Source organism: Vanessa tameamea, chromosome 28 (genome assembly GCF_037043105.1).
Source record: "Vanessa tameamea isolate UH-Manoa-2023 chromosome 28, ilVanTame1 primary haplotype, whole genome shotgun sequence".
NCBI classification, from domain to species: Eukaryota; Metazoa; Arthropoda; class Insecta; order Lepidoptera; family Nymphalidae; genus Vanessa; species Vanessa tameamea.
The window spans coordinates 1434706-1460190 of record NC_087336.1 but is presented as its reverse complement, the minus strand read 5'-3'; the positions used below and the strand labels follow the sequence as shown (position 1 = coordinate 1460190).

Genomic DNA, 25485 nt, shown 5'->3' with positions numbered 1-25485 from the left:
TCTACCACCGATTCGAAAATTAACACCTCGGACCTGAGAAGAACCGGCGAAAGAAACTCCGCGGAATATATATATAAGATTTTTTCTTGTATTCTTTTTATTAGGCCGACACAGTTAATGAAACACAATTGAGTTTCTCTGTAAAAAGAGATTTATTTGGATAATTTTACAATAAGAAAGAATAAAATAAAATTTTGTATTTACCTACGAATTTTTACAAAAATAATATTTACATACCTGTAAAAAGAGAAACGACATTTAATGTTTATTTATTAACAATGTCTGTTCCTAAATCACAAGATACTTTATACTTTACTTTATACAATTACGAGATTTATAATATTTTTCATAATTATATTTTTTATAATTTAGTTGTCATGTCACTGCGCGTTCGATGACGGTTGATGCGCGGAATTCAAATTAAAGAATAATACATTTTTTCTTTACATCTCCCCCCCTCCGTAAAGAAAGTCAGATGAAGATGTTTTTTCATGCACGGTCTTTATCGTAGATAGGAGCTGGTGTTAGCTTTGAAATGTGGAAAAAAGTGGACTCTGATCTCTTATGTTCAATATTTATTTTGTAAATTGAGTTTGAAATTTTTTGTAAAATTTTGTACGGTCCAAGTTTCAATTCATCAAGCTTCTTTCGATTCAGTTTATTTCCATTTTCTATAAAAACAATATCACCGACTTTGAACTCTATATGTTTTCTATTTTTATCGTAAATTTTCTTGTTATAATTATGTGATTTGATTGTATTTTCTAAAGCTTTTTCCCTAGCCTGGATTAAATCATGGTCAGTCTTCTTCTGTTTCAGCTCATTTGGCAAAATCGTAACATCTGTACCATAAAGTAGGTATTTAGGAGCATATCCAGTAATAGTATGCTCCGTTTCATTGTATTTTTGCACACAGTTGTGGGCTATAGTCGTCCATGCCATTTTAGTGTCATGTTCGTTTATCTTGCACCGGATTTTATTAACCAATGTCTGGTTTAATCTCTCATTTAAGCCATTTGAAAAAGGAGAATTCACTGCTGTAAAAATTATGGGAATATTTTTTTCATCCAAAAATCTTTTAAATTCCTTAGAATTGATACCTGGGTATTGGTCTGATAGTATTAATTCAATACCATCACTTTCTGTACAGTTTCTTATTAATTTAATGAAGTCATTAGCATTTTGAGTACTTGATGTTAGAATATACGCGTACCTGGTGAAATGATCTAATAAAAGATGTAAATATTTCTTTGTTGATCTGGAACCTCCGAAACCTCCAATGGTATCAATAGAGCATATCTGAAAAGGTTTTGTGGCGGGACCCAAGTGGGACATCAACCCATATTTAATTTGTCCTCTTGATTTATTCTTTAAGCATACTGTACAACTTTCACAGATTTTTTTTATGTTTTTAGTCATATTTTCTGCTGTATACACTGAGCTAATCATTCTCTGCATTTGTTTAATTCCTATATGCCCCAGATCTGTATGTACACTTTTCATGAAATCTATGCTAAATTCCTCTGATATAATAATTTTTTCTTTCTTCCTTACTTTTTTGTAGTAAACATTTTGTTTTTTCATTAACTTGTTTTTTCTGCATTGTATATATTCATTATTAACCTGGTCTTTTAGAATATCTTCTAGTGTTATTATATTAACTACTTTTAACTGTTCCTCTGAGTTTTCATTTGGCCCAAGTACCGGGTTTCTGCTTAGACAATCAGCTTCAATGTTGTATCTTCCTGGCGAATATTTAATTTCGAAATCATATTGTGATAAGTAGTATGTTAGATCTCCTAATTCTTCGTCTGTTCTAGATCTTATGTTCATATTTTCCAATGGTTTGTGATCAGAAAATACAGTGAATTTCCGACCTATCAATAGATGTTGCCAATACTTTACACATTCCTTAATTGCCAGACATTCCAGATAGATGGCTTTCTTCCTTTTCTGTACTTCAGTCAATTTTTTCGAAAAGTACGCTACTGGTTTTTCTTCATTGTTATTTTGTGGTTGTTTTAGTACTGCTCCTACTCCTAATATACTAGCATCTGTGTATATATGAATAGGTAGGTTTGGGTCAAAGATTGTTAATATCGGTTGAGAACATAATATTTGTTTCATTTCATTAAATGACTCCTGACATGCATCAGTCCAGTCAAAGGTTTGTCCTTTTCTCAAAAGGTTATGCAATGGTTCCAATTTAATGGCTATATTTGGCACATATTTATGATAAAAATTTATTTTTCCCAAAAATTGCCTCACATTCTTTTGAGTTTTAGGAGTCGGGAAGTTTTTTATTGATATTAAGTTATCTTTCAGTGGTCTGACTGAATTATTTTGTATTATGTGACCCAAGTATTTAACTGTATCAGCTGCAAATGTGCATTTAGAGAATTTTAGTTTTAAGCCTTCGCATTTTATTGCTTCAAAGAGTTTTTCCAAATATCTGATATGATCCGAGAAAGTTTCTGAGAAAACTAAAATATCATCTATGAAACATACTGCGAAATATCCAAGCTTGTGTTTCCGTATTATATTACACATTATTCTCTGAAATATAGCTGGGGAGGTTTTCAAACCAAATGGCAAACAGGTCCATTGATAGTGTCCCTCCTGCGTCACAAACGCAGTTTTGTGTCTATCTGTGATACGTAAAGGAATTGACCAAAACGCTGAGTTTAGGTCCAGCGTTGAGAAAAACTTGCAATCTCTCGTCTTCAGTATTAGGTCGTCAATAAGAGGGAATGGTTGTGATTGAGGCACAACAATTTTATTTAAGTCTCGAAAGTCGATGCACAATCTTGATCTTTTGTTTTCATCTCTTTTATAAGCTAATGTGACTGGTGCTGCGAATGGGCTATATGATTCTTCTATTATATTTCTTTCCAATAATTTTGCAATTTGATCTTCAATCTCCTTCTTATCTTCTATTGTGCAACGATATGGTCTTTTGGAGCAATATTTTTCTATAAGTAGATCAATGTGTGCTTCATAATCTGTTACCTGTCCTATGTCATATTTGTCCTTTGCAAACACAGACTTATATTTCGAAATTAATTTATCAATCATGGCCTGTTTTTGAAAGTCTAAATGATTTATGCAAATTTTGAACTTTTCTTCAAGTATGTCTTCATTGAAGTTTATTAAATTATCATATTTAATCTCTTTAGAGACTATATCTATTTTGTCTGTTTCCTTGGAAACTATTTCACTTCTTTTTATAGGTAATTTCTGCGTAATTTTTAAGTTTTCGTTTTGAACTAGGTAAAATTCTTTTATACAATCAAGACCCACTAAAAAATCATAATCGAAATTTTCCTTGTCTATTACGAAAACATTCATTTTTTTTTCCACATCAAAGATGGCTATATCAAGTGTTACTACTCCATTTGCCTTTTTAACGCCATTAATCGTTTTTAAATTAGTATTGTTGCAATGACTGGTTTCCTTATTTTTTATTTTTAACAATTTAGAATTTATTAACGAAACGTTAGACCCAGAGTCATAGATTCCAGACACTTCAACATTTTTATTCAGTACTAATTTCACTTTGATCAATGGCGGTACTATTAGTTTTTTGGATCTTCACACTGCAATTCACATTCCAATTCTGAATTATTAACGAGCTTTACTTGCTTTTTATCTTTTTCAGTATTTGAATTTGTTTTAAACCAGCAAGAATCTTCTGAATGATAGCGTACGCCTTTATTTAATTTTTCACAAATGCTACATTTTTTTTTCTCTGGCTTAGTATCTTCTTTCTTCTTGATAAATTTTCTTCTTGAAACTAAATGTTCTAATTTTCCAAGTTCACTAAACAAATTTTTTGTTTCTACGATTTGGTCTTTGTTGATTTTGTCTGTTATAAAATCTGGTAAACCGGCAGCAATGATATCAATAAGAGTCCCTTCATCTATTGTTTTTCTTACCTCTAGTAAAAGTTTTTCTTTCTTTACTGCATATTCTAGTAAAGATCCTGATTGGTACTTGTAAGATAAAGCATACTTACTAGCAGTCCAACCTCTATTAGCATATGTTTCCAAAAAACATGATTTCCATTTTGACCACTCGGATTGTAAGCTAAGTTTCATCATCATGGAAGAATACCAATCAGTGCATGATTTTTCAAGAAATAATCTGAAGATTTCAATTATTTCTTCTTCTTTTACGATACTAAACCTTGTACATTCTTTTTCAAATACTTCCATCCACTGGTGTGCATTCGAACTTTTACCATCAAATTTTCCAATCACAAACTTGTCAGCTAAATTTTTAATACTTTGTTTTTCTTTGTCTTGTTGACTTTTAACAAATGTTTCCAAAATTTTCACTATGGGATCTTCTGAACACCTTTTACTACCAATAGTCATCTGTTCTTGGGTAGTTTCCTCTAAAAATTGATCCTGAAACATCATGTTTCCATCCTCATCAAAATATGTTTGTAGTATATCCTGTGTTGTTTTTATCCAAACACTTCTAGTTTGATATCTTTTCTTTAATGTATTTTTCACGGTAAAGAAGGTTTTCGAGGTTTGAATATGTTTGTGAAGTGATACTGCTTGATATTCTTCAGGCATAACGAAAACTTTTCCATCTTTTGTGGCAATTGCGGTTATGGCGATATAGTTTGACTTTTCGTCTATTGATGGTTTAATTTCAAATGTAAACTTCAACGACTCCATTTTTTTACAATAAATGTCGTTTTATAAGATTTTTTCTTGTATTCTTTTTATTAGGCCGACACAGTTAATGAAACACAATTGAGTTTCTCTGTAAAAAGAGATTTATTTGGATAATTTTACAATAAGAAAGAATAAAATAAAATTTTGTATTTACCTACGAATTTTTACAAAAATAATATTTACATACCTGTAAAAAGAGAAACGACATTTAATGTTTATTTATTAACAATGTCTGTTCCTAAATCACAAGATACTTTATACTTTACTTTATACAATTACGAGATTTATAATATTTTTCATAATTATATTTTTTATAATTTAGTTGTCATGTCACTGCGCGTTCGATGACGGTTGATGCGCGGAATTCAAATTAAAGAATAATACATTTTTTCTTTACATATATATGTATATTTTTTTTAAATTTCATTTTCATTAGTATACTAGTATATATATAAGTACATATTTAAAAACTAAGTATTGCTGTATGGCGGTAGAATGATGAGTGGGTGGTATCTATCGATATGGTAGTGGTGGTGTGGACGGGCTTACAGAAAACCCTTCAAGTCAAACGAGTCGGGTTAAAGGAAAATGCGAGAAAAACGCAACCATGAAAGCCGTACTGACATCAGACATGAGAAAGGTCTATGTCAATAATGAGGTATATTTTTTACCAATTTAATTTCGACTCTAAGTCATACAAGTTAAGACTCATTTCACTGGCGACAGTTATTAACACATGTGTCCTTGAAATACGGTACAACCTTGGATGACTCAGCATATCTCACGAACGAATATCGACCCTAAGGCGGGAGGCTTTAGCTTCATTATCCATTTAAGGATTTGTCGTGGGCCTGTAAGTTAATTCTGTATGTGAAACTAAACGAATTAATTAATTTTGAAAAAAGCTTTTTCGTTTTTGTAAAGTTTTGATTGTAACTTCGCGAAAAAAACATTTTTTTTTCGGTTGTTTTTAATCCAGCGTTAATTCTACAGTTAATTTATAACAAGTTCCCGGGTGCAAGCGAAGTTCTGGTGGACTTTCTTGGGCGTCCCGCCGATGTAATGGTCCAAGTTTTGACCATTATCCTGACTGACTATCTGCGTCCGTTGCACTCTGGATTAAGACGGGCGTGTATTTTGTTATGTCTATTGAATAACAAATATTTACTTGCCGGTTCTTCTCGGTTCCTGTAGCTTTTCAATTTAATCATGTAACATGGTGCTTCAAAGGGTCTGTCTGCAAGAGATTTCATGAAAAAAAAATTTACTTAGTATGATTCATATATCCCAGTCTTCATAATAAATATATACTAATGTTTACTTGATACGCGTGTATCTTGTGACAGATTGTAATTTATACTGTGATATATGCATTGTATTCGAGATATGTCTAAATATATTAAAAAACCGACAAACGCATATCTGCCTAAAATGTTTATATTGAAAGATAAACGACAAAGTCCTTATTACTTGGGTCAGGACCTTCGTAAGCAGAACACCACACCGTACTATAAGTGTCTGTAAACCTGCTGCTGGGCTAAGACCTCCTTTCCCTTTGAGGAGGTTTGGAGCTAATACCACCCCGCCGCTCCAATGCGAATTGATGGACGGAATTGTGTGAAATTAGATGCAATTAAGCACGAAATTCTGATAGAAATAATGGGTTTGAACCCGCAATCATCGGTTTAGTTTAATGCTTTCCAACTACAGGGCCATCGCAGCATTTATTTGTACGAAAATGACCTTATTGCTACAAGAAATGTTTTCCAAACAAATTTTGTTGAGAGAATTTTTGAAGAAACTTTGTCTAAATCAAAGTTCGAAATCCGATCATTTTAATATCTATTATAAATACCGGCTAGGGCTACCTCGGTTACAAGTCACCCCTTCCCCTCCAAAACGTTCCCGTGTTATTATCGACCTTTTAAAGTAGGGCGTTTAGTCTGATCGGGATTTATATTTTTAACTCTCAAATACGTTTAAAATCTCTCACGGAGACTTTAATTTAGAATGGTATTAAGTAGGTGATTAAATTAACTATGTATTTAATTTACTATCTGTCCCGGCTTCGTGGGTTGATTAAGTGTCTACGTAAAAAGTTTCTGTTGTAAAATGTATAGCAAAATTGTATTTTTTTTTTTAATTTCGGTTTCATTCAAAAACTACAAACACGAACATAGCTTAATATGTTGCATAGTCCTTTATATATGTATAGATACACTAGCTGAAACTGCGACTTGTATCCGAAGGAAATTTATAAAACACAAAATTTTAACCCCCGTTTTACCCCCTTAGAGATGGAGTTTCGTAAAATCCGTTCCTAACGGATGTCTACAACCTATAAGGATCCTGCCATATTTCGAGTTTGTAGGTGTTACAGTTTCTGAGATTTCATCAAGATCAGTGAGTGGTATCATTGATTAAATCTCAGATCGCTTTTATATATATATATATATTGTAAGCCTATCAATTATTTTATATAAAATATTTATAAATAATCATTTAAGGTTGTATAGCTTTTAGCTATTGAGTTATATTCAATCACAGAATTATATAAATGTGATGAATATTTTTTGGTTTGACATTTTTATAAAAAAAATAGAGAAAGAATATTTTTGAATTTGACGTGGGAATTGTTAATCTGGGTTGAAAGGCGGAAGATAATGGATGGTTGTAACAAAAACTGGAAAAATAAATATTGTAAACTATATTAAATATTGTTAATTATTTGACGTTCCTATTTACTTGAAGCTGGGTCTTCAATATATATAGATTTTAGATCGGTTGGTGAATTATTATATCTTAAAAAATACTACGAGATAAAATCATCAATCAAATTGACTAACCAATACGTATAAATAGTTAGGCGAATTTCAAACGGATCACCCGTTGGTACGTGGTAAGTGTCCATAGACATTGGTGCTGTAAATTTTAACCATTCCTAATTGCTTCACTGATTGGGAACCAACAAATCGTCCCTTTTGCCTGTAATTACAATCGCTCTCGTCAAACCGGAACGCAGAAATACTAAGTGTTGTTTAATAATAAATAACTTAATAAAATTTATTATATATGTATATACAGGGTTATTGGTAATTCGACGTATTCCCGTTAGAAGGTGATAGGGGTGACTATTTGCGTTAATCTAAAACCCCATATGCATGATGCAAAAGTTAACCGTTTTTGAGTTATCACGTTTTTTTAGTTTTTTTCAAAGAAGTCAAAAATGCAACTTCAAAAATTTATTTAAAAAAAAGTATCAATTAAAATCTATTTTATTCTTCTGATTTATAAAATCGATTAAATACTGGTTATTTGTCAATATTAAAATAGTAATTATCCGTCCAAATTTAAAAATGCGAGACGGAAAAAGATATTATTTCAATATTTTTTTGATTTTTTTTCCACGAAAATGCCTTAAAAACTAAAAAAACTTTATGAAACTTGTCCTGCAGATTATTTTAAAAACATAACCGTTTTCTTAGCTTTCCAAAAATGTATAACAACTAGTAACTTATTTCAAACCAATCGAAATAAAATGACCACAAAGGACGCTGGTGGGAATTCGTATTCGAACAGAACTTACCATATGCATACCTAACCAATGCAAGATTATTCGCGTTTGTTTCCTAACCAACGGCTACCCGATGTATCAGTTTATAATAAACGAATCCGAGAAACTGGTAGTGTACAGAGACGACAATTTAAAGTCGAAAGCCTCCCAGTCCATGTTGTTAATTACTAAGAGGTTAAGAATTTATCGATGAACCATTCGAACCATTTCGACAAACACCTTCGCCGCACGACTCTCTGTAACAGAGCACAGCACACACGGCATGGTCTACAGTGCATAATGTACGATTCCATCCTAACCATTATACTCATTATACAACAGGTCCCTGAAAGGAGAGTTATTTTTTGTAGATTCGTGCTTAATGCGGACTTAGGAGTCGCGTCTTGATTGGAAAAAAATCTCTGGACTATTTGAATCCAAATTCGATCAAGATGAGATTACTAACTCATAATCCAAGTACCCGATTACACAGGGTTAGTAACTCTTTTTTGGGGCAATGTATACGTTTTTACAACAGGATCCCAGAAAACGTTCAAAATTATTCAATTATAAAATTCAAAAGAATCGTTAAAGAGCGTTTGTGTGCTAAAGGATATTACAACACTAATGACTTTTTAGTTGACTGCACACCTTGGGAATGAAATGATCGCCTCCAGGCTGTTTCAAATAACTAAAATATAATTATTATTGTACATGCAAAATGGAAAAAAAAAAAATATCCCGCTGAGTTTCTTTCGCCGGTTCTTCTCAGGTCCGAGGTGCTAAATTCCGAACCGGTGGTAGATTTTTGACAATCAATAAGCAAGTGTAAACACTTCTATATTGAATAAAGATTTTTGATTTGATTTGATTTGATTTGAACATGACTGGGGAGAGAAAGTGCACAAAAATCCTATCCTCCTCAAAGACTTACAGAATAAAGATTACGAGACAAAATATAATATACCAGCAAGATGTATAGATGTACTGCACATTTTAGTATTAATGTTACGCTATAGTTTGATAGCCATTTTCCTAATTAGAGTTGAGTAGGACCCATTTCGTGGCCTGGTAGGAGACCGGACTAAACGCCGGTTTATTTCTATGTCTGGTCATATGAACTCCCTGGTTTACGACGTCTCGTCTGTTTCATCCGCGGAAGACTGCAAAATAAGAATTAAAAAACGCATCAAATATGATGCGGAATAATTTGACTAGTTCGGCAGTTGAGTCACAACTCAGGAAAATAATGCGTGCGCGTAGGGAAAGTCACTTCGTGCAAGAACTTTAATTAGGCTAAATTACAAAATGTCTTACTTATAACTTAGCTATTGAACTGTTTCTAAGTCTAAATTTTATTTTTAATTTGTATTTTAGTTTTATTTACATTGAGTACTTATTGTTTTTAATTCTTTTTGGGGGAATTTTACGGGGCGACCTTTAGTCCGAATCCGTTCATGTTCGAATACGAATTTCACCAGCGTCCTTTGTGGTCATTTTATTTCGATTGCTTTGAAATAAGTTCCTAGTTGTTATACATTTTTGGAAAGTTAAGAAAACGGTTATGTTTTTAAAATAATCTGCAGGACAAGTTTCATAACGATTTTTTTAGTTTTTAAGGTATTTTTGTGGAAAAAAATCAAAAGAATATTGAAATAATATCTTTTTCCGTCTCGCATTTTTAAATTTGGACGGATAATTACTATTTTAATATTGACAAATAACCAGTGTTTAATCGATTTTATAAATCAGAAGAAAAAAATAGATTTTAATTGATACTTTTTTTTAAATACATTTTTGAAGTTGCATTTTTGACTTATTTTGAAAAAACTAAAAAACGTGATAAATCTTATAAATGGTTAACTTTTGCATCATGCATATGGGGGTTAAAATTATCGCAAATAGTCGCCCCTATCATCTCCTAATGGGAATAGGTCGAATTACTAATAACCCTGTATAATGGGGCGCGGTTACTTTGGTTGTTGATTTGAATAATTAATGAATCGAGTAGTTGGCAATAATGTTTGATGGCTGATTTACTTTTAAGAGCGGGTCACCCCGAATGGAATAAATGGTCACTTGGTGGTAGGGCTTTGTGCAAGCCCGTCTGGGTTGGTACCACCCACTCATCATATATTCTACCGCCAAATAACAGTACTCTGTATTGTTGTGTTCCGGTTAGAAGGGTGAGTGAGCTAGTGTAATCACAGGCACAAGGGACATAGCATCTTAGTTCCCAAGGTTGGTGGCGCATAGGTGTTGTAAGGAATGGTTAATATTTCTTACAGCGCCTTTGTCTATGGGCTGTGGTGACCACTTATCATCAGGTGGCACGTATGCTCGACCGTCAGTCAATGCCATAAAAAATGGAGTTGTAAATGTCATGGCAACGCGAGCCGTTATGTTTTGACAAGCGACTCGAATGCGATGGTTGCTTCAAACCCATTTGCTCTTAATCGAGATGACTCATTATAATCCTTTGATATTATCGCGGTGTACGATTATTGAATCAGTTAATACAGTGATTAGACGATATTAAATACGTTTTATTTTGTGAATGTCTCCATTGCACGCCCACATAGTCTTCCAAATGTCTGATCAATCCCCGAACCCAACTGTTCGGCATTCTGCTCCTCCGACATATATAATATGTTTTTATATGATGATATTATTAAGTTTAAAGCAATTCAACTGGTCGTATTTGAACATATGAGCCTACAAAACATTTTTAATTTATATTAAACGACACTTAAATAAGTACACACACATATACGTTTTAAAAGTAGGTTTTTACAAAAACTTGTGAATCGACATTTTACAGAAATTAAAAAATACCATCAGTTTGGAATGAAGATATACAAAAGTGATGTCAATGAAATAAAATTTATAATCATATATTCTACCTGAAAATCAACAAGAACTAACTTTATTTAGCTTTCACTAGATATTGAATAGAACTTTTATGTTCAAGGAAACAAATAGACAAAATAATCTAAGTTATTTTTTTGGTCCAGATCCATTCCTTTCAGTACACAAAGTAACTCATAAAATTTTCAAGTTGATCAACAGTTCAAGTATTCATTTTAATTCATATATAGGAATGAGTATATACTATTTTGTGTTTAACAAAGGAAATATGATTGGTCTGAAACTAGGTCGTTCAAGGGATACCTAAATGACCTGGTTAGGTCATTCCAGGCATCGTACGCTCCTGACTCCTGGCTATCGACCTGGAAGTAGGTCACTCGGAGTTGATCGAAACATTGTTACAATATACCTATGCTTTATTAATATTATAAATGTATAATATTAAAAAAAAACACTTTGATTACGGTTACTTACACTAAAAAAGGACTAAATCAAACGAGCCAACCTTATTATCTTGGTGTGCGTGACAGATATGTACGCTTGATTCTCGCTGAACGTCTTACCACTTTACATGTGTGCGTGTACTAAGTGGCAATCTGTTTGCCTGTATTATTTTTGATGCGTTCTACGCATTGATAGTCTACCTGGACATATAAATAATCAGTTTAACTAAGCGCAGACAAAATAATTAAGGACATTTTACCTCCTCTGATTACTGACATAGAACGTAATAAGTTTAAAGTTCTGTGAAGTCGAGTCTCAGTTTTGTTATCAATGTATTAAGTTCGAATTTTGACCAACAGATGAGAGTTATTTTAAAAAATAGTTTCTTATAATTTTATTAATTCCAGAATTGTAATAATTTACTCTTACGTTTTATTTATACCGGTGTATTGTGTAGTTACAATGTATGTGCAGTTATACAATCAATGCGTTTATGGATACGAATACCCTTTGGGAATGAAACAATCGCCTTCTGGCTATTTCTTTGTAATATTGAAAACAATTACCATATCTGGAAAAAATGCCTTTCGCCGTTTCTTCTCAAACCAGGGCTTATTTTTTTTTTGAACTGATGTTAGTTTTTTCTTTAACAATCAATAAGTGAGTAACCTTTATATTGAATACAGGATTTTGAGTTTGTTATAAGTACAAGTCTGTCTAGCTGGGTACCACGCAATCATTTCTAATCTCCCAACAAGAAACTCTGTTTGCCCATATTCCGGATTGTACGGCAAATGAGCCCATGTTACATGCATAGGGCTATAACATCGTAAATACTATAGTTAGCTTTCACCGGCAGTTTTATCGAACTGACACGACTTGGGAACCTTCAAGAAAACAGCCTACTCATTTCTTTACGGCCGGTAATGCACCTGCAAGCTTTCCGATGTTGCATATGTCCATGAGCGCTAGAAGTCAATCTCCATGAAGTGAGACAAATACTCCTTTGCCAGCTAACCTATAAAAAAGATTGAATGGTTCTTCTATTTCTTACAATGTCTATAGAGATGATCACTTACCATAGGAAAGTCCATTTGTTATTCTACCTTCCTGCATTAATTTAAAATGTCCTACTTAACTGATTTCCGAAAGAATGCGTTCCTGATAAATCTCTTGAATGGACATTTTAACTTTGAGGTGGCAAAGTTTTACGAAAAAAGTATTGTTATCGTCTATACGGCCTGCTGATGATTAACATCATTGTGTAAATTTACAATAAATGTTATAGTCTTTAACTTTGCCGTTTCATAAATTCAAATCATTTGTATAAAATAGATCGGTAAAGAAGGCATATTATTCGATACAAGATTATATAGATGATAAAAAAGCGTGGAGTTAATGCTTGTTGACTTCCAGGCAGGATATATATATATATATGTATATAATTGTATTTAACTAACATGACTGTATTTTTAGATGTTGAAAAAGAGTAACTACTGAGTTTCTTGCCGGTTCTTCTCGGTAGAATCTACATTCCGAACCGGTGGTAGTTTTACTTAATATAGTTTGTTAAATGACGATTCAAAAGTGCTTGTAAAAGCCTACTTGAATAAAGTATATTTTGATTTTGTTTTGCACTGTTATAAGAATATGACAATGGTTTATATTTAGAGAACACTAGTCACGATACGCCAGAAAAGTTGAGTGCATATCGGCAAGCCTTTAGTTTAGTTGATCGTATGATTGATGCTGAAATGGTTGATGATACCCTCACCGATTTCGGTCACGGTGGCTTGTCTCCAGCCACGCAGGACATTGTATAGTGCGTGTGTATGCGCAAACACATTTGCTCTCTCTGTTCGCTCATTCTCATAATTCAATGGAACGGGCAATCCGACATGACCCAAAAGAATTCAGGCGTACGATCAACGGTTTACTTGCTTTTACGAGAGTGTACACCCTTCCATATTCTAGACTTCGTTACTGATAATTTTCAGACAGCAAAACCCCAATAAATTTTTATCTACATAACTGGGGTTTGACACTAAAACCTCGGGGTCTGTGGCCTTATAACAAGCCACTAAACCAACGAAGCGGTCAGATGATTATTATATATTTGTGTGCCCCCCGTGTTTTATTGTATATTGGCATAGATACAATAAAATACGGGGGGATATGGCTTGTCCTTGAAACTCCCTTGTAAGAAACACTAGGGTATAATGTACTTACATTCCTTAAAATATAAATAATATACTCCCCTCCAATGTATAAATGCGGACGTACATCTCATTACTCTGTCTTTCCGGCGTCTGTGAATATGAGTTATTATATAGCGGCTATCTTCAAAGCAAATTTAGACATCTTCTAAAGAGCAAGTTTAAAAAAAACCGCTAAACCAGTTTTGATAAAATTCGTTAGATATAATTAACCCTGAGGATGGACGCAAGCAACTTTATGAACAACGTTTTCCTTTTAAGCGCGTTGTGGGTACCATTTTACGGTGAAACGGAAATGACGTCAAAGAATTACGCGACGAAGTTAGCTGCGAGCGAGAGCTTAATATGTGTATATTCATTTTAAAAAAACCTAAAAGAAATCATAGATCTAATTATTCATAGTCGCGCCAATTCACGTTAAATTATTTAGGGCTTTGTGCAACCCCGTCTAGGTAGTTACCACCCACTCAGCAGATATTCTACCGCCAAACAGCAGTACTCAGTATTGTTGTGTTCCGCTTTGATGGGTGAGTGATCCAGTGTAACTACAGGCACAAGGGACGTAACATCTTAGTTCCCAAGGTTCGTGGCGCATTGGTGATGTAAGGAATGGTTAATATTTCTAGCAACGCCATTGTCTATGGGCGTTGGTGACCACTTACCATGAGGTGGCCCATTTGCACGCCCGCCTACCGATATCATATAAAAAAAAAACGAATACTTGTAACGACCGTGACTCGACTAAATCACGCCAATATTAATTTAACATGGAAGGATGCGCCTTTGTCAGTGTCTAGATCTATACTTTATAGTTAAACATCAAACTTATGCTACGAAGAAGCATTACTTCTACAATAACCATTGTATATAATAAATATAATAAACAAATAAAATTTGTAATTCCAAGGCGCACCACTCCATGCGGTGCTCGCCGATCTCGCCAGCAAGGATCTACCTCTCCGCTTTCGTCTTTAAAGGCCGGCAGGATACCTCCAACGACGGTTTTGCGTGCGTACCGTTCCCCTCAGAGACGGTCCCGCCGCTTTAACGTCTCAAACGCACTCAGAGGGAGGTGCTTTCACCGTTCTGACGGAACACGTCTTCTGAGTCGCGTCCATATCCGCCAGGTGTTCTAACCTTTGAGACATCTCGGCTCACCATAATATATAGGTAAATTTATTAGTATGATGAGAAAACAACGATACGACCAGGTAGAGCTTAGCCAGAAAACCAACGCCTAGAAATGCTTTCCGAAGCAAGAGATTATAATGAAACGAAAGGCAATAACAACAACTATGTTATATATATTTTTTATTATTAATCGTTTATATTTTTTTCACTCCGTTATCTTTTACCGCCTCGTTGCTATAGCGACCCCGTCTTTTCTTTTCTGTTCTCGGTTGCCATGGGCGACAATCCCTTTTGCATAATTGTTAATGAGTAACGTTCGGAAAAGACTGGGTCGGCTATTCAATTCTAAGGCTTGGCTTGGCTTGGCTTGGCTTGGCTTGGCTTGGCTTGGCTTGGCTTGGCTTGGCTTGGCTTGGCTTGGCTTGGCTTGGCTTGGCTCGGCTCGGCTCGGCTAGGCTTGGCTTGGTTTAGCATACAGCGTTACAATAAATAAAATCAACTTTCAAGCTCCGAGCTAAAACTTATTGAAAAGCAGTAAAACTAAATTTTTGGAAACTAAACATCATCGACTTTTGACTGAAACTGAAACTATGCCAATACGTACGTACGGATACGATTTCTTTGTAATACCTATGTGGAAAACCTTCCAAATCAAAATACATAATAAAAAAAGACAGCGCGTTACGCTGAAGGCTTTAGTTTATAAACTTATATACACAAGTAGCGGCGCTTCGCAGTTCGCTTCGCACTTCGCACGAGCGTTTATTCTATGGTCTTGTTTATAATTTGACATTTCAATGAATATCAAAAAACATAAATACGTCGTGGACCACTAACGCTCTATGTCCGTCTCTACAAAGAGTTTATTTATAAAACCATATTTGAACTCGCCATCCTGGCGTAGTTAATTTAACCAGGTGTCGTGCGAAAGTCCAGTTAACTAAATATAACCGGTTCTGTATCTGGGACATGATTTAACTGATAGTAGTGAGGACTGGACGGAGGGTTGAATGGATGCGGTATTTCTTGTGCACATTTGGTAATGATTTTATTGCTTTCATTTTTTTTTTAACGTACTTTTATACGAACATTGATCTGGCGGATATGGTCACGTATGGAAAGTGCGTTATGCCAGACGACCTTTTCATCTCTTTCTCTTTCTCTCTGTCTCTTTCTATTCGATCTCTCGGTTTTATAGATAAATATATAAACTTTTTTTTTTATTGTTTTAATTCACACTGGATTTTTTTTTATATAAAATCATTGTCGTTTATTTGTACACGACTGTTGTATAATTGTTTTATATGTAGTTTCTGTTTTTTATTATATAATGTGTAAATTGAAAGCAACTTTATCGTTTCAACCGGGTGTACCTCACCAGGGTGTTTTTTGATATTCGTTCCTAATGTATAGATATAAATAGAAAATTATTACTGCTAATACATAATAATATTACTGGTGGAGTGACGATTTGCGCAAGACGGCTGGCAGGAGCTGGATGCGAGTTGCCGAAGAAAGACCACAGTGGCGTGCATTTGGAGAGGCCTATGTCCAGCAGTGGACGAATGCGGGCTGATATGTGTGTGTGTGTGTGCTAATACGTACCAAAGGATTGATGAATGCTACAATGCATTCTTTATTTTGGGCATTGACTTGAAACGCTTTTGAAGAACTTACGGAACCCTTTAAAAGGGGGGGCGGGATTAAAGTGGCAATTCATATTGTTTGTTGTTTTACCATTTCTAATGTCGTATTATTCTAATCTTAGTATTATTGAAGGGCAGTATTATTGTAGTTATTACAATAATACTGCCAGTAATAATTAAGTCAGCTTTTATAATTTAATGAAAGTAATGAAGTTTAATAGGTCAAAGTCGTTTTTTTTTTCAAAGAAAAATATATATTATATAAAACTACTCGTATTTACCTGCATGTATATAACTGCAGCCACATCGGACAAGTTCCCAATGTTGGTGGCGCGTTGGTGATCTAAGGAATTGTTTTGGAGTGTGCTCGAAATTAAGCTGATAGAGCATCTTTTTTACGCTTAACTAATTATTGGGGGGAGATGGGGGTATGTAATAGTGTTCTCGCTGATCCTAGATCAGACTAGCGCAAGTTTTCTACAAATTAGTGTGTATTTTTATGATTAGATGTAATCAAGCAATGTATTAAATTTAATGTTCTGTAAACACTATGATGGTAACACTTTCTTGAAGAAATAGAGGCTCTTTAAAATAAAAGATTTAAAAAAAGGGAAGGACTGGTTTTCTTACAGCTACAATGTCTACGGGCGGTTGTGACCACTTACCATCAGGATGTTTATTTGCCCGTCCTACCTATTACATAAAAAAACCACATAAATATAATATAATCATTGTTGAGTCTGATACTAATCGTGGAACTTCTTAAATTATTCACTATTGACCGATTCTCACCGATTGTGGTCATATTGATATAAGACATTTATTTTGTCTCAAGACTGTTATATAGCCACAATAACTTTAGGTGACGCTGTAGTTTGGAAGTTCGCCGCCTGTATGCCGGTGTCGTGTGATCGATGGCCCTCTACGGGGCGCCAGTTTGGTCTCATTGGCAGTCTACGTTCTCACTGATATGACAAAATATCCCTAAGCCTGATATCTCGTTCCGTGCAATTGGACATTCCGCCGGATAGTTATCCGTGTCTAGAAGCAGATCCGAATTCTGCATCCGAATGGTAATATCGCACTTCCATTCGAGAGCGCGAGATCGTTTGAGGGCTCTAGCGGTGTGCCGTAACTGTCTTCGCATGGTATGATCGATCACTTCGTCGAATTCTGCTGGCCATCGAAGACCACCTGAGGCAAAAGCTACAAGTCACCTTTCTACTTTCGCAGCAAACGTTTTAACAAATCTTTACTAATATTATAAAGCTGAAGAGTTTGTTTGTTTGTTTGATGAACGCTCTAGTCTAAGGTACTACTGGTCTGATGTGAAAAAACTAATACAGTGTTAGATAGCCATTGATCGGGAAAGGCTATAAGCTGTATACCATGGTACGACCAATAAGAGCAGAGTATCGATGGAAAATTTTCAAATACTGAATGAATGAAAAAAACTTGAAGTGTACCTAAATATAAAAGGTTTAAATTGCACTTGCTTCGATGGTCAACTTTTTAAAAAGGGTTAAACAAATACAATAAAACACAGAAGCCTCACTCGAAGCTATTTCGGAAACAAAGTTTAAAATTATCAATGAATATTCGTGTTATATTTGACGTCAAATATCAACTACAAATATATTCTTCATTCTGTAGTCAGACCAGACATTACACTGTACTCGTTCAGATATAATTTACCTCTGGTTATTGATGTCAATTCATAATAATTTCAACTCGATACATCTTTATAGAAATAAAACATTTCAGACGCTTTTTCTCCTCTGTTCGTCACCGATTTTCTTTTTTTTTTTGCTTCTCCTCGGTAGCTATTGACGAGCTTATATGTAATCAATAAAAATAAAGTTTACATATAAACCTTTTTGGTCTTGCTGCTAGCAGATCCAAAAATCTTGAAGTCATGTTCCATAGTTGGGAAGCTGGTGATGTTAAACTTAGCCTTGAAAAAAATAAGTATACTTTTCGTATTATATAATAGTATTAAGCAAAGAATCATATAATATACGGGTCACGAACCCATAAGGGAGTGGAGAGCGACCGCAGAGAGTTGATCTTACCCCCAAAGGGCGCAAAAAAATTTTTTCGCACCAAATAAAATAATTTATTTTTATAAATATTTCAGTTATAAATTTAATTTATGTTACAAAATATTCATCTAAAGGTTCATCTAAGAATTTGCTTGCGATCTAGATTTAGATCTTAGACCTGTGAAATTTGTTATTAAAATTTGAGACATTTAAACAAAATATTTTCTTAAACCTAAATCTTTGGGTACAGAAGGCCGATCCAGTCTTCGTGCATCTGCAACGCAGTAGCCCTACGTTTGGGCTAACCCTCGTCTAAAAATAAAGTTCCTATCTGACCCCGTTTGAGTACTAAAGGGCATTAAGTTCCCATTATAAAACGCTAATCTGATCTACATAATGTAGTCTGGGTTAACGTTAATCCATAAACATAATAATAAATGAGAGATTTTTTTCTGTTACGCCTGAATGAAAAAATCTACTAAACCAATATACATTAAACTTTTATAAGAAGATAGATAGTTTCGGTGAAGGGACGAATTAATTATATTAATATTTTATAATAATTAATAAAACCAATAATATATACCATAAAATTAGATCAACTTATCGTTGGTAAGTAATACATTAATTGTCTCTATTTACTACCGTTGAAGAGTTTTTAAGAGTTTATAACGGCACAATTACACGAACACAAAATAAAGTAGTATCGCGTCTGGTTTGTGCATAGCACTAACTTCGGACATGCTTGGTCGGAGGGCTTGGGGTATCAAGCCTTTTTTTTTTCTCGCTGGAAAAACGCGTTACGCGCTTCCCACACGTGATGGAAGTGGGGGGGGGGGGTATGTGGGGCTCGCCGATGTGCAGGGCGCCGAGTGCGCCGCGGTCAACGGAATACCCACTAAAAAACCAGCTGTACCCTCTCCGTCTTTTCGACGGGCGCCACGGGATCGCTTTCGCATGCTACCGTGACGCCCTGACGGTCGGCCCGCCTATGCGGGCCTCCTAGTTGGGGTATCAAGCCTACTCTAACCCTAAGCCTAATCTGTGGCTATGAGCCTCGGGACCGTAGCAGTAAAATTAAACATGAGTAAAACCGCAAGAATTAACTAAAAAAGTTAAAGTCAGTACATGTCCTCCTCTTTTTCGGAGGAGGTTTGAAGCTTATACCGCTACGCTGCTCCAACGTGACTCGGTGAATACACATTTCGTTGAATTTAGACACGTGCAGGTTCCCTCGCAATACTTTCCTTTACGAAAGCACGTAATGAATTATAAACACAAACTAAGCACATGAAAATTCAGCGGTGCCTGTCTGGGTTTGACACCGCAATCATCGGTTAAGATGCACGCGTTCCAACCACTGGAGCATCTCGGCTACCCTCGCGATGCAGCCAGTGAAATGTAATTAATGAATTTACTAGCTCATCAACAGCAATTTCGTTTGCGTAATTTATTTATTTATTTATTTATTTATTTATTACATATGGCACACAAGACAGGTGATAACTGATAAATAACCAAATAATAAATTACAGAGTTCGAAGATTAGTTACACCCCAATATTTGTGTACACATCAAGCAAGAATACATGAAATCACAGTTAACAAGGGCTGAAGCTATTACAAGTAAAAATTAAAGAAAAAAAAAAAAATCATACGAATATTACATTTTTGGAGAAATTAAGCAATAAGTATAAAAAATAGCAGAAAAAAAAAAAATATATAAACAATATTACATAACATTGTCAATATATTACGTACTAAGTCTTAAAGATTAAATTCATCAAACACCTCCTAAATATACGAAACTTACTCTCGAAAATGTCAATGGAGTCATTATTAGCGGCAATATCGTTGTAAGTACGACACATTCTCGCAATGGGGTTATTATAGGATACATTATTTAAATACGGGTTGATGTTAAATGTTTTAGGATTTCTAAATCTGTAGTTTATGTTAAAATTGATAGCGGACAATAAATCTTGACAATCAATACAACCGTGGATGGTTTTATGTAGAAATGAAACATCGAAATATGTTCTACGAGATGCAAGGGATTGCATGTGGAAGTATTTTAATCTCTCAGAATAGTGCAGCAACTGCTGATACTTCATATGTTTGTAGGAGAGTATCCTCATAAATTTCCTTTGGACTTTTTCTATACGGTCGCGATGTACACCGTAATAGGGTGACCAAACTACTGAATTGTATTCGAGTATACTACGAACCATAGTGTAATACAATTGTATAATACTAGTGGGCTTCTTAAAGTCATTGGTGGATCGAGTGATGAAGCCAAGCAGTTTGCAACTTTTGGTTATAATGCTGTCATGATGATCTCTAAAGGTTAATTTCTCATCAAAAATTACTCCCAAGTCCTTGACAGAGGTCTTACGCATTAGATTTTGACCTTTAAGGCTATAATCAAAGACAATGTGAAACTTATCACATAGCATTTGCTTGTGTTAAGTTGCATGTGATTTAAATCGCACCATTTTTCTATAGTATCAAGATCGTATTGAAGAGCCAAAGCATCATTGGTGTTACGGATCGTGTTATAAATTTTAAGATCGTCAGCATAAAATAAAGAAGGACAAGACAAGCATTCAGCAAGGTCATTAATAAAGATTATAAAGAAAAGCGGACCCAATATAATAATAATTAACATATTCTCTCATTAAATGGCTCTACCGACAAAATTCAGACTTAAACTTTCAACTCCAACATAACCTAGTAAAGTTTCGTTTGTTTTACCTATCCGTTATTTCAGTCAGCTCGATACCACAGCAGGTGGAACTCTGGTATGAAATTAAAACATAGCTCTTACTTGTTCTTAAACGTACGTTGCACTCGGTGGTTGGGCTTAGTGCAAGTCCGTCCGGGTAGGGACCACCCACTCATTAGATATTCTACCGCCAAACAGCAGTATGCAGTATTGTTGTGTTCCGGTTTGAAGGGTATGTGAGCCGGTGAAACTAAAGGCACAAGAGACTTTTTATTTTTAAACATTAAAATGAAAATAATAACCAAAAAAAAAACTTAACAGGGTTATTAACATTGTTACATTGCTGTTTTTTTTTTTAATTTGCAAATGTACCTGATGGTAAGTGGTCGCCACTGCACATATACGACTTGGGAACCTTCAAGAAAAGAGCGTACTCATTCCTTAAAGGCCGACAACGAACCTGCAAGCCCCCCGGTGTTGCAGATGTCCATGGGCGGTGGTAGTCACTTTCCATCGGGTGAGCCTCCTGCTCATTCAATGCGTCACCAACTAGGGAATTAGGATGTTATGATACCCCTAAACTGAAAACTATTTTAAATATTTCTGTTTGCCGGTAGCATATTATGTAAAAGTCCTACTATAAAGTAAAATTTGTTGTGATTGCCAAATGAAAAATAATCCTGGAGATGAGTGTGATTCTGTGTGAAAAAAAAACTTCCGTAGAGATTTTAAAGTTAGAAAATTGTTGGTAGTTGTAAAGGTAGAAAGTGAGCCAGTAACTACAGGCACAAGGGTCAACATCTTAGTTTCCAAGGTTGGTGGCGCATTGGTGAAGTAAGGAGCGGTTAATATTTCTTACAGCGCCATTGTCTATTGGCGGTGGTTACCACTTAACCTTATTACATTAAGAAAAGAAACCGTAACTTGTCAGTGATATTCAATATTCCAACCAGTCCGATTGTAAATTAACCGTCGGTTAAACGCGATTACTGTAAGATTGCCGGTGAGTCAGTGACGCATAGGCGTAGCTCTGAACTTGACAGCGGTACTAGGTCAGGGACGTTCGGGGTTCGGATCCGTTGTATGATTTTTATACGTAGCTAGAAGGTAGACGAGTAAATCGTGATGGTTTATGATAGACTCTAACGCTGTAAGAAATATACCTATTGCTGTTGTGTGCGCCTTCAAAATCAAAATCAATATCAAAATATTATTTATTTAGGTAGATTACAGTATTGAATAAAATGTAAATCTATCATGGTTTCGTAAAGCAGATTCTACCGAGAATGACCGGCAAGAAACTCAGTTTAAGTTAGAGTAATAAAACATAATTGTTTAATTTTATTTGAGTATGTAGTCTAAGGTAAGATCAGTTATGTAAAAGTAAATTTCATAGTTGAAAATATTGTTTATTGAAAATAATCCCTAATGTTTAAGAGAATTAGATTTAAAATCCCATCCAATAAGAGTTAATTTCCAAATATCATAAAAAGTTAAATCATATTGTAATATTCGTTTATGTTATGGAATGCAGAAAACAGACGTTTTCTCTACGTTAAAACTTACGTCGTGCCGTATCGTATAACAATGTCTACACACAGATGGGCCTTGGTAAGCATAAAATGTTGCTTCCTGAGCCCCGAGAGCCTTGTAGTCAAGGTACGGGGCGACTTCGTTCGCTCTGACGTTTCGTGAAACGGAATTTTTAGGGTTCTGTATTTGTAAACGGATTAATTTAATTTGAATTAAAGTCAAAATAAATGTCCCATTGCTGAGCTAAAGTGTGTTTCTCTTTGACATCTCAAATGTTTGGGGCTTATTTCAGTACGTTTCTCTATTATAAGTTCGTGGATACACGCGTTATAGAGCGTATAAGATTAATATAAAGCTACCACCTGTTAAGAATGTAGATTCTACCGAGAAGTACCGACAAGACTCTTAGTAGTTGCACCTTTTCTTTTTTTTTTAATGATATCGGTAGGCGGACAAGCAAATTGGTCACCTGATAGTAAGTGGTCACTACCGCCCATAAACAATGGCGCTGTAAGAAATGTTAACCATTCCTTACATCACCAATGCGCTACCAATCTCGGGAACTAAGATGTTACGTCCCTTGTGCCTGTAGTTGCACTGGCTCACTCACACTTCAAACCGGAACACAACAATACTGAGTACTGTTGTTTGGCTGTAGAATATCTGATGAGTGAGTGGTATCTACCCAGACGGATTTGCACAAAGCCCTACCACCAAGAAATTTTCAGTTTTATGTTTTAAACACTTGGTCGAAAATGTTTCTAATCTTCGTCTATTTTGTTACAGATAAATGGGTTCAGCGATAGTTAAGAAACACCGCATAAAGTTCACCCCCACAACGGAGTCATAGAACAAAATGCGACCGACATACCGTCCAATCGGAACTGACACGATAAAGAACCTTAAATTAAAAAATAGGAACGAGCTTAACACAATAAGAACTCAAACGGGACTAAGCTTTAACTAATCTGGACTTTTCTATATAGTTGCCTTCTAGATCTTTATTGGTCCAATTTTGTATATAACATTTTTAGTGTAGATGTTTAATTGTAAAACTGTTATTTCGAAGATTTTACGTTGTCTGTGAGGTGAGTTTTATTTTGGTTCCGTATTATTATTTTTAAGATCAAATTAATAAGTTATATTTAAAATTTCGGGCTTGTGCTAACAGAAACTCGAAAGTCACCGCAGAACACGAGTGTGAAATGTACGAATGTGATATTCGACATTTTAATAATGAAATATATAGATACATGTATCAAAATGTTGTAACACCGAAAGTCGGTTGTCAACATTTCACGAGTGAGAAACGAAGTGAATTCTTATTGAATTGCATTGAAATTGCGATTAAAAAATACCGCCCATAGACAAAGTGCTGTAAGAAATATTAAACATTCCTTACATCGCCAATGCCCCACCAACCTTGGTAGCTAAGACGTTATGTCACTCTTCAAACCGGAACACAACATAACAACATTAACAGCCTGTAAATTTCCCACTGCTGGACTAAGGCCTCCTCTCCCTTTGATGACAAGCTATGCTTTTTATCGGTAGAATATCTGATGGGTTGGTACCTACCAAGATACGCTTGCACAAAGAGTTACCACCAAGTGAAGCTTTTATAAACATATTTATTTATTTAGAAAACAAATAGCTATAACAAAACTCTTTAGTGATAAAAAAAAAACTTACACCAATCAAGTCTCCACTTGAGATTAATAAAAACAAATGATAATTTAAATTAAATTTAAAAAATAAAGGCAGAAAGTATTTAAAACAAGTAAAATAGTTAAGGTTTAGATATATTACATGAACTCATTTTGATTGAATAAGTTTTGAGTTAATTTTATCTTATTCTTTACAATGTATGTTATAATTTTTACTCGCACGTACTTTTTTTTCTTTGACTCATTGTACTTACAAAGGGTTAAAAGTTTAATTGTAATGACTCTCCGCATATTGGTTTATACATGTACCTCTGAACTTGTACGCACGTACTTTTTGTTTAAAACATCTAAATCCTAGTCTATAAACTTATTCCTTGTGCAAAAGATACTCATTTTGTATAATATAGTTATTATGATATAAAAATGATATTTTTATACATTTTAGTGTGGTACTGTGATGGAGCAAGCCGAGTTAGATAAGGGCTGTCCAGGCTCCGAGGATGGCAGCCAGCTGGGTAGAAACAGAGTAAATATATTTAAATACCTAATTTATTTATTTTTCCATAACAATCAAAGTAAGATTATAGTGTAAAAGGCCATAAGTGCCATGAAAATTTAAGTATTACAATAGGCTATTTGACAATGCGAAAAATAAAGTGTCAATTATTGTAATCGATATATATTATGAGTTTAAAAATAGTTATTTAATAACGAAAGTTGAAAATAATAATTAATTTATTCAAAAATTCATAAATAAAAATGCATTTTTTTAAATCACACACACACACAAAAGTAAAATTTATTTTGATATAATGTTAGTTTACCTACTGATTGTGAGTTTTAGTATATAGTAAGATATTGTTTACACTTTTTAAGAACATGGACAGAATTGTACGTTATGGAAGAGCGGGCCCTTCTGTCACGAGTATTATATTATACTCACTAGAGAGTCCCAACCTTTATTTGCTATGTA

At 34.5% G+C, this 25485-nt stretch overlaps 1 protein-coding gene across 3 annotated transcripts in view; it reads left to right on the top strand.

The window, feature by feature from the left end:
* LOC113396738 (uncharacterized) overlaps positions 1-25485 on the top strand; it is a 72556-nt gene that overhangs the window by 26418 nt on the left and 20653 nt on the right. For all 3 annotated transcript variants that reach the window (XM_064219524.1, XM_026634791.2, XM_026634790.2), the window contains exons 2-3: positions 23632-23933; positions 24958-25038. In XM_064219524.1, coding sequence (XP_064075594.1) covers positions 24970-25038 — 69 coding nt within the window. In that variant the 5' untranslated portion in view covers positions 23632-23933; positions 24958-24969. The remainder of the gene's footprint in view (positions 1-23631; positions 23934-24957; positions 25039-25485) is intronic.